Raw genomic sequence first — 10,674 nt, 5'->3', positions numbered from 1 at the left:
TGTTAGTTATTGTTTTTAAGTGCCGTCGAGTCGGTCTGACTCATAGCGACCATGTATAAGGTTTCCAAGGCTTTAAATCTTCATAGGAGCAGAAAGCCTCATTTCTCTCCCATGGAGCCGCTGGCTGATTCAAAGTGCAGACTTGGTGGTTTGCAGGCCAGTGAGACAAACCATTCATTTGTACCACCCAGGAACCTTAAAGTGGGACTTGATGTTAAGTGCCATCAAGTCAGTTCTGGCTCATAGCAACCCTGTATAGGGTTTCCCATCTAGCTAGCAGTCCAGTGCTGAACCTACAGAGCCACACCAGAACTCCAAAGTGGAGTTAATCTCCCAGAAATAAAGAAGGAGGTTGGACACCTGGATGTCACAAATGTGACGACACCCACCACAGTAATGCATGGGGGTAGGGGTCTCCACCGTGAGAGTTTGATAAGCAAGAAATCTGAATCTGTCAGTGTGTATGCTCATGTATATGAGTTACTAAATTCAACTTGGATCTTTTCAGATCCGTGGACGAATGCAAGTTTGTAAATTCACAGGTCAGACCCTCACCTCCACCCCTACCCCCTACCAATATTTGAATTTTATTTGATTTCTTTTTCTCCCTTACCACTGAGAACTTCAGCTTATGGACCAAGGAATGCATGTTAGTTAATGTTGTACATCAATAACTCTTGAAGGTGAACTCTTAATAATTTACTCCTTTTGGGACTAGTCCCCTAAGTTTTGCCTTTGGCTCTTTCGGATAGAGCGTTCTCCCTTCCCTCCTCCCACCAGAACTGGATTTAATTGGGGGGTTGGGAGAGTCAGGGCCTCTCATCGTCTCCCTAGGAACCCAAGGTCAGAGTGGAATCAGGGCAGAGGGTTCCAAGTCCGACTCAGCAGGTGGTGAACAGCTCTGAGGGGTACACAGAGTTGTGTGTTCTGGGGACTCGCCAGTAGGCAGCCCTCAGTCAGCCCTGTTTCTGCTTGGTACTACAAACCAGGTTCACCCACTTCAGCCAGATTTGTGCCAGAGGGTCATCAACGTCCATCTATTCCCTCGAAAGACAGAAAACAGCGCGAGACTTTGCAATAACCAGGTTTAACCCAACAAGAGGGGGCTGGTCGCCAAATTTCGTTGTGGGTGACGCCCACCAGGGGGTTGCGACCTTTATCCTGAACAATAATATACCTAATCCGTCTTTCATTGGGTCTGCTTGGTTTTTCCTCAACTCTGGTAAGCGATCTTCTGCAAAACCTTGGAGTCCCAGACCTCGCTTCTCCTCCGTTTTCTGCAAACACCTGTTATGCACAACCCGAAGTCTCCATGGCAACAGTCAGACGCTCTTTTCTGCTCTGGCGCCCTTTGCAGGTTTTGTAGATCCTCCCTCACTCAGCTATGTGGACAATGAATAAGGAAGCCCGATGGAGAATTGATGCCTTTGAGTTATGGTGTTAATGAAGAATATTGAATATACCAGGATTGCCAGAAGAAGGAACAAATCTGTCTTGGAAGACGTACAGCCAGAATGCTCCTTTGAGGCGAGGATGGTGAGACTCATCTTCTGTACTTTGGGCACGTTATCAGGAGGGACTAGTTCCTGAAGAAGGATATCATACTTGGTAAAGCAGAGGGTCAATGAAAAACAGGAAGAGACCTTCAATGAGATGGATTGATATAAGGGCTCCAACAATGGGTTCCAAAATTGTGAGGAAGATGCAGGACAGGACAGTGTTTCCACCTGGCGGGGTCACTTGGTAAAGTCAGAGTCAGAACCAACTCAACGACAAGAACTCACTCAGAGATTACACGCAGTCACCCCGGTAATACCCCCACACACATTCAGGTGTTACCTCACACTTTCCAAGGTTACCCACAACCATTCAAATATTACCAACTGAAGTTCATATATTATTCTCATTCATACTCATGCTACTCATACAGTGAAATGGTCCACGTGCTCTTCGTAGTTATTCAAATTAACTCAAATGTTGCCCACACCTTCTCAAGTATTTCTACCACTCCTCTGTCAGTTTGTCATACTGTGGTGGCTTTTGTGTTGCCATGAAGCTGTACCACTAGTATTTGAAATACCTGCAGGTATGTCACCCATGGTGGACAGGCTTCAGCTGAGCTTCCAGATTCAGACAGACTAGGAAGAAGGAGTGGTGGATGACTTCTGAAGGTTTAGCCACTGAAAACCTTATGAATAGCAGTGGACTCCTGTCAGCACCAGAATATTGAATATTATGAACCGCACCAGAGTATTGTTAGACAGCGTACTGGACGATGACCCTTCAGGTGGACTTACCCACAAAGGTCAATTTAATTTCCCTTGTATCCCCCAATGGCAAAAACGTTGCTCAGAGGTGCTATTTGTTCAATGAATCCATGAATTATTCACACTCAGCAAGACATGACTCGTCTGTTCCCTACATTTACTCCCCAGTATCTCTCAGATACATTTAAGTAGCTCAAAGATCACCCACTTCCTATGAATACCATAAAGGCAGAAATTTTTGTTGGGTGTGTTCTCTTCCATATCCCCCACTCCTATAACAGTGCCTGAAACAATGTGTGTGATAAATAAATACCTGTGAAATAAACGAATGAATGACCCACACTCACCCAGATGATAGCCACACCCATGCACTGGTTAAGGACACCCTCACTCCCAAACTTAAGGCCGAAATTACCCATTTACTCCCGGATTACTCATTCTCACTCAGATACCCCATACTCGCATGCCCCAAACTTGCTCAAATGGTACCCACCCTCACACAGGCGTCACCCAAACCCACTCACGTGCCCCCACGTTCACGCTACGTCACCTCAAAGCTTCTTGTCAGATGCATGGTGCCGCCGACGGTGTTTCTTGTGTTTCCTCTTGCCTTTCTTGCCATCACTGCTTCTGCTCTCCTTCTCTGTGGAGTCCAGAGGAGGTGAACCATCCACCCCAGCGGCAGCCTCAGCCCCAGGCTCCTCCCCCGGCCCGGGCACACAAAAGTTTCTTGCAGGCAGCCCACTGGGGCCCACCGAACCCAGGCACAGTTCCTGTCTGAGGACTCGAGCCACGTCCTCCACGGTCCTGCCCTCGCTTTGGAGGAAGAGGTTCAGCTTGGTGAGGAATTCAACGTCCTGCTTCCGGGGCATGTAGACCACTCTCCATATCCCGCCCTTGCCCTTGATCTCCCTGGGGATCACGGCGTAATTAATGTCCTCTGCCAGCTTGATGATGGCCGCCTTGGTCTTATCTTCTTCCAGAAAGGCCTTCCCGGCCACTTCAAACTTGCCCAGAGGTTTCAGGGGGACCCGTATGATTTCCTCGAATTCCTCGTGGCTGCAGTCTTCCGGGATGCCCAGGATCATCAGGGACTTGTAACTATCCACCTCCAGAGCTTTGCACCCATGTTCCAACAACGCAATGTCCTTGACGCCGAACAGCATCTTGCCCAGCTCCCGGAGGCAGCAGTACGCCCGCTGCTCACCGGAGCTGCCTCGGGAATCCCAAAATGGATCCAGGATGCCACGATCTGGTTCCCAAGACGACGAGAGAATGAGGCCTCACCCAAGGCTGCAAAAAGGCTTCGTTTGTCCAACTCAGTCCCTGTCCTTAGGGCTACCTAACGTACCAGCCTTCTGAGGGGGCTCTTGGGAATTCCCAAGGACTTACATTCACAGGTGAAGCCAAAGTGGAGGTGTTTGGCCGCTGGCGCGTGGCTCCCGACCAGGGAGGGTCTGAAGATGCTGCTTTTGCGCTCTTGGCTGTGGACGTCTAAGATTGGGGCTGCTGATTTCTCGGCGTTGCTGCCACAAGGGTGTCGTGGCTGGGGGTCCTGTAGGCAGAGGCAGCTTGTCCCTCACCGCTGGCCCGGAGGCTGCCCTCAGTGTCCTGGGCCCTGGCTAAGAGTAAGATGTGGCCACTGCACTTGCTCCCGCAGTGACGTCACCGCCTCCTGTTCTGCGGCCGCGGTTTCTATGGTAACCACTGGAGCATCGCCTCTGCCATTGGCCGGGTCCAGCCGCACTGAAATCAGAGTCCAAGAGGATCACTGGGAGGTGAAAGGTCAGCTATCCTCCACGCCTTCACCCCCACCTCCAGCACCAGCAGAAGTATCCACCCTTGTGCATAGAGAAAATGGTTGATTCCAGGAGGGCAAAGAATATGCAAGATGAGCCTGGAACATTCTTTTGGGGTCAGAAAAGAAGGGAGAGCTCAAAGAATGATGAGAACAAGTCGAAAGATACAGGAACCTGCTTTGAAGAGCTTCCACTGGTAAAATCTGGAACAATTTAAGCATCGACGTAAAAAAAAAAAAAAGGAAAAAAATTTCTGAGCCCGAGTAAATGTAAATACATGAATAGAAAATGTGGTGAGGAGCGTGTGTTGTTAAATTACCTCATCAAAGTACCTGCCCACATAACACTAATCAAATGGCACAGAGGTGTGTTTAGAGAGGAATGTTCTTGTTTCAAGGACACACACTGTATCATTCAGGAAGATTGGGACAACAAACGGTATTTATTCTCAAATGCTTCAGGGAGGGAAAGAGTTATTTGTATTGTACTTGTTACTTTTCTGTACATTGAGATTATTTCAGAATAATTTTTAAAAAGAAATGTCCTGATTGTATTTTGCCTTCACAATGTCTATCCTTCCCTTCCTACTCCATTAATATTTATTGCGAGTGGAGTGGATTTGAACTCATAGTGACCCCATGCGACAGGGTAGAACTGCCCCTATAGGGTTTTCTAGGCTGAAATATATATGCGTGTGTGTGTGTATATACATATTTTTTTAGTAGTCTTTTATTGTGCTTTTTAGACTCCTGGTGTGGCATTGGACTGTGAACCTGAAGGTCAGCAGTTCAAACCAACCAGCTGCTCCTCGGAAACCCTATAGAGGGTCGCTATGAGTTGGAAACAACTGAACAGCACTTAAAAACAGCAATTGTGCATTCAGTGAAAGTTTGCATGTCTAGTTAGGTTCTCACTTGACAGTTTCCAGAGAAATTGTTTGAGCTATTAATTACTTTTTTCACAATTTATCAACATTCTTCTTCATTGTGTTCTGGTTGTAGTACCGTAACTATCCTGCCACCTTGTCAGCTCATCTTTAGAGTGAATGTTGACATTTGATTTCATACAGATGATTTTTTAATAAAGAATCATTCAGATGAGTAATATCCTTTCTTTTGTCTGCCACTCTATTATTTTGCTAAAAGGTGATCTCAGGGGCAAGTTTAGGCTCAAGTTTATGAATATCTCAGGACTCTTATCTCACTCAGAAAGTTCTCTAGGCTCAACTGGTCCCGTTTGTATGAACTTTTTAAAAATAATTTGAATTTTTTGTTTTGCATTTGCCATCTTTCTATCTGGGACCACTGACTGTGACCCTAGTTAGAATGGTCAGTGGGGGTAGCTGGCCTCCATCTAGTTCTTTTGGTCTCAGGGTAGATGAGGTCATGGCTCCTGTAAGTTGTCAGTCTTGTAGATTTGCCACTTCTCTGAGATTTTAGACACCTTCATACTCTTTTGCTCCTGATGAGTAGAGACCAATAGCTGTATCTTAGATGGCTGCTGGCAAGCTTTCAAGACCCCAGACGTTACTGACTTCACTAGGATGTTGTTGTTGTTGTTATGTGCCGTGGAGTCGGTTCTGACTCATAGCGACCCTGTACAGGGTTTCCGAGGCTGTAAATCTTTACGGGAGCAGAACACCTCATCTTTCTCCCCCGGAACACCTGGTAGTTTCGAACTGCTGACCTTGCGGTTTGCAGCCCGATTTGTAACCACTACGCTTCCAGAGCTCCTTCCTATACAGGATACAGGACATGAATTTTGTGAACTCTATTATGACAATTAGAAGTCCTGGTGTGGCACTGTGGGTTAAGGTGCTGGATTGCATAGTCGATTTGAACCTCAAGGTTGGTGGTTCAGGCTCACCAGCCACTCCTCAGAAACCCTATACAGGGTCATATGGGTCAGAACCAACGCGACGGCACTTAACAACAACAACAATTAGGACAATTGTCTGAGTTGTCCCATGAGACTATGGTCCTAAATTTTCAAACCTAGAAAATCAATCTCAAAAGGTGTTTAGTCTGAGGAGTTTCTGTAATTAGTCTGCAAGAATTTATGTAAATACACATATATCTGTATTTACACATACAAAGATACTTCTGGGAGCGTGGTGGCGCTATACAATAAGCACTGGACTGTGAACCACAAGATCTGTGGTTTGAGCCTGTCAACTGCCACACGGGAGGAAGATGAGGATTTCTGCTCCCGTGAAGATTTTAAAAAGCCTCAGAAACTCTATACAGGGTTGTTATGAGTTGGAACCAAGTCACCAGCACTTAACTATAGCACAGATATGTCTATCAATGCTCACAATATGTATATATACCTGTAGCTATCCAGATATTTGGAGTCCTGGTGTGACACTGTAGGATAAGCTCTGGACTGCTAACCATAAGGTCGGTGATTCAAACCTACCAGTCATTCCTCAGAAACCCTATACAGGGTCCCCATGAGTAGGTATTAACAACTCGACAGCACTGAACAGCGACAACAACATCCATACATCTATATGCCTGTATCCATCTTTATGTATTCTTGTCGTTTGGCGCCATCAAGTGAATCTAGACTCATAACAAGACACTGCCCATTCCTGCACCATCCTTACAACCGTTGCTATGTTCGAGCCCGCTACTGCCAGCCACTGTGTCAATCCATCTCTTAAGGGTCTTCCTCGTTTTCACTGATCCTCTACTTTACCAAGTATGGTGTCTTTCCCCAGGTCCCTCCTCATGTCCAAAGTACATGCAACAAAGTCCCTCCATCCTTGTTTTCAAGGAGTGTCCCGACTGTACTTTTTCCAACATAGATTTGTTCCTTCTTCTGGCCTCCCACGGTAATTAAATATTTGTTACCAACACCATAATTCAAATACATCAATCTTTCTCCAATCTTCCTTATTCATTGTCCAGCTTTCCCATGTATATGAGGTGATTGAATATACCATGGCTGGGTCAGGTATACCTCAAAATGATATCTTTGTGCTTTAATGCTTTGAAGAGGTCGTTTGTTTGTAGCAGATTCACCCAGTGCAATACATCATTTGATTCCTTGACTGATCATTTAATGAGTATTGAATGTGGATCCAAGTAAAATTAAATCCTTGACAGCTTCAGTATATTTGTTGTTTATCAATATGTAGTTTATCGGTCCAGTTGTGAGGATTTTTACTTTCTTTATGTTAAGGTGTAATCATGTTAAGGCTATCTTTGATCTTCATCAGTAAGTGCTTCAAGTCCTCTTCACTTCCAGCAAGCAAAGGTGTGTCATCTCCATAGGACATATTGTGGATAAGTCTTCCTCTAGTCCTGATGACATGTTCTTCTATATATAGTCCAGATTTTCTGATTACTTGCTCAGCAGACAGATTGAATAAGTATGGTGAAAAGATACAACCCTGGAACACATCTTTCCTGATATTAAATAATCAATATCCCCTTGTTCTTTTCAAATAACTGCTTCTTGGCCTATACACAAGTTGCAAATGAATGGAATAAAACACAGATAAATAGCTTTCTGATATTCGCTGATTTCAGTCAAGTGTTGTCTAATGTGGTCCATGATCGTCCACATTCTCTTCTGAATCCGCCTTGAATTTTTGTCAGTTCCCTGTCAATGTGCTGTTATAACTGTTTTGTAACTATCCTCTGCATAATTTTACTTGCATGTGATAGTAATGATATTGTCTGATCATTTCCAAATTCTATTAGATCATCTTTCCTTGTAATAGGCAGTTGGTCATGCCTCCCCAAATTCTTGGCATAGACAAGTGAGCACTTTCAGCATTGCATCCACAGAATGCGCTCAAGGAACCCTGATGGCACTGTGGCTAAGTACTTGGCTGCTAACCAAAAAGCTGGCACTTTGAACCCACCAGCCGTTCCACATGTGACAATCTGCTTCCACAAAGATTATAGGTTTGGAAACCCTATGGGAAGTTCTACCCTGTGCTATTGGGTTACTGTGAGTCAGTATCCACCACAGCAATTCCACTCATAGGTATTTACCCAAAAGAAATGAAAGCAGGTATGCAAGCAATTACTTGTACGTAAATGATCACAGCATCACTATGAACAATAACCCAAAGGTAGAAACAACCTGATTGTCCATTAACAGATGAATGCGTAAATAAAATGCGATGTATCCAGACAATGGACTACTGTTGTTGCCCATAAAAAGGAATGAAGTCCTAATACATGCTGTGATGTGGGTGACCCTCAAAAATATTGTGCTGAGCAAAAGGAGCCAGACACAATAGGTCACGTATTATCCAGTTCTGTTTTTCTGAAATATCCTGAATAGGCAACACCAGAGACACAGAAAGTCGATTGGGGTGGTTGCCAGGGGTTGGGTGGGAAGGAAAAATGGAGAGTAACTTCAAATGGGTATTGAGTTCTCCTTTGTTATTGTTAAGTGCCAATGAGTGGATTCCGACCCATAGCGACCCTTTATAGGGTTTCCAAGGAGCATCTGGTGAGCTTGAACCACCAACCTTGCAGTTCAAGAGACTTTGCAGTCTGACAATTAGCCCACAGTGCCACCCCAGGACTCCGAGTTCTCCTTTGGTTATGGTGCTTATGTGCTGTGGAGTTGGTTCCGACTCATAGTGTGACCCTGTACAGGGTTTCCGAGGCTGTAAATCTTTACGGGAGCAGAACGCCTCATCTTTCTTGCTGGGAACAGCTGGTAGTTTCGAACTGCTGACCTTGTGGTTCACAGCCCGATTCGTAACCACTACAGTGATGAAAATGTCTTGGAACTACAAAGAGAAAAGTAGTGATTATGCACCACTGTGAATGTACTAAATACCACTGAATTGTACACTTTAAAATGGTTAATATTATATATTCTACTGCGCCACACCATGACCCCTAATGAAACTATGATAAGAATATTATGAACTTGTCTGCTGCTGACACCCACTGATCACAGAGACATGTTTAAACATGTTTGGTTTGGAGTAAACCTGGGCATAGTAAGTCCGTTTTTACTTACCTTCATATGGAACAAATCATTTGCCATTTCAACGTTCGTCACACGTACAATTTGGTGACATTAGTTATGTTAAGGGAACTTTGTAGCATACTGGTTAAGTGCTTGGCTGCTAACCAAAAGGTTGAAGGTTCAAACCCACTAAACAACTCCGCAGGAGAATGAGCTATCAATTTGCTTCCGTGAAAAATGCAGCCCTCCAAAAAACCCTGTGGAACATTTCTACAGAACTGACCACGTGGCACCCAACAACATCAGTGATATTTATTCTGTTGTTCAACCATTACCAATACATACCTCTCCAAAAGTCCTCATCACCCTTAACAGAAACTCCGTGTACCCTAACACGCTAAGGTTTTTGTCTTGAATACTGGAATGGTATGTAGCAAGTTCATCCACAGTGATGGAGAAGTTAGAGAGAAATGTTCTGTGGATGCAGAAATTCCATTTTGTAAGCCTTAAATATGCTATGCCTAGCAGACAGCCAAAGGGAGTTAGAGAGACCTGGAGTTCTAGGGAGAGATGGGGCGGGATGTAAATTTAGAAGTCATTGGCAGATGGGAGGTATTTTAAGCTGAGGGTCTGGATGAGATCATTTAGGAGGGGATGTGGAGAGAGGAGAGAGAATGGCCCAGGACTAAGTCCCAGGGCCTCACAGAGTTTCAAGGTCACGTGGAAGAAGAGTTCAAGGAAAGACCCATACATAGCAAAGGGGATGAGGGGGAAAGTTTTGTAAAGCAGAGAAGAGTCTAAATTTAGACAGTAACTTCATAGTGGAGAAGCTGGGTCCAGGGCATTTTAATCAAGTAATCAATCTCATTACTCTTTCCAGTGATAGGACAAATTGAAACCCAAGGATACAACACCAGACAAATGAAATTAGTCATTTGCAAAGGGACAAATATTGTATAAGACCACTACTGTAAAACGTCAAGAAAAGGTTTTCATACTATGTTGTTGTTGTTGTTATGTGCTGTGGAGTCGGTTCCGACTCATAGCGACCCTGTACAGGATTTCCGAGGCTGTAAATCTTTACGGGAGCAGAAAGCCTCATCTTTCTTTCTCCCACAGAACAGCTCGTAGTTTTGAACTACTGACCTTGTGGTTCACAGCCTGATTTGTAACCACTACACTACCAGAATACTATAATAAACATTTTATGATGGTTACCGGGCATGGATGATATAGGACCAGCACTGGACTAGGCTGACAATTCAAACCCACCAGCTGCTCCTCGGAAATCCTATACAGGGTGGCCAGGAGTCAGAACCACCTCGAAAGCACTTAACAACAACTACCAGGGGTGGAAGAGAAGGGAGAATTATTCCCTGACCAGAGTATGGGATCTTGGTGTTAATGCTCTGGACTGCAGGGTCAGTTTCAACTGCAAGGTTGGCTGTTCAAGCTCACCAGCCGCTCCTTGGAAACCCTATTACAGGGTCTCTATGAGTCGGAATTGACTTAACGGCACTTAACAACAAAATGTGGACACATGCTAACTTGGGTGACAGAGAAAGGGGAAAAGAAGAAGGAAAAAGAAATTGCTTTCTTTCTTTTTTGGTCTTATCTTCGTTTTCTGTACTTGAAGGGAAACAACGTATATTTATTTTCTCATT

The 10,674-nt window shown here is 44.7% G+C and overlaps 1 protein-coding gene across 1 annotated transcript in view; it reads right to left on the bottom strand.

Moving 5' to 3' along the window:
- Window positions 1–2,818: 2,818 nt before the first annotated feature.
- Window positions 2,819–10,674, bottom strand: part of PNMAL1 (paraneoplastic Ma antigen family-like 1) — a 50,636-nt gene continuing 42,780 nt past the window's right edge. The window contains exons 2-4 of the mRNA XM_006868441.1: window positions 3,916–4,013; window positions 3,660–3,822; window positions 2,819–3,519 (exon numbers count right to left, since the gene is read on the bottom strand). Of these exons, the coding sequence (XP_006868503.1) occupies window positions 2,819–3,519; window positions 3,660–3,822; window positions 3,916–4,013 (962 nt within the window). The remainder of the gene's footprint in view (window positions 3,520–3,659; window positions 3,823–3,915; window positions 4,014–10,674) is intronic.

The sequence above is a fragment of the Chrysochloris asiatica genome, unplaced genomic scaffold, assembly GCF_000296735.1.
Source record: "Chrysochloris asiatica unplaced genomic scaffold, ChrAsi1.0 scaffold00116, whole genome shotgun sequence".
NCBI lineage: Eukaryota > Metazoa > Chordata > Mammalia > Afrosoricida > Chrysochloridae > Chrysochloris > Chrysochloris asiatica.
The sequence above is the reverse complement of the archived record's forward strand: the minus strand, read 5'-3'. Positions and strand labels throughout refer to the sequence as shown.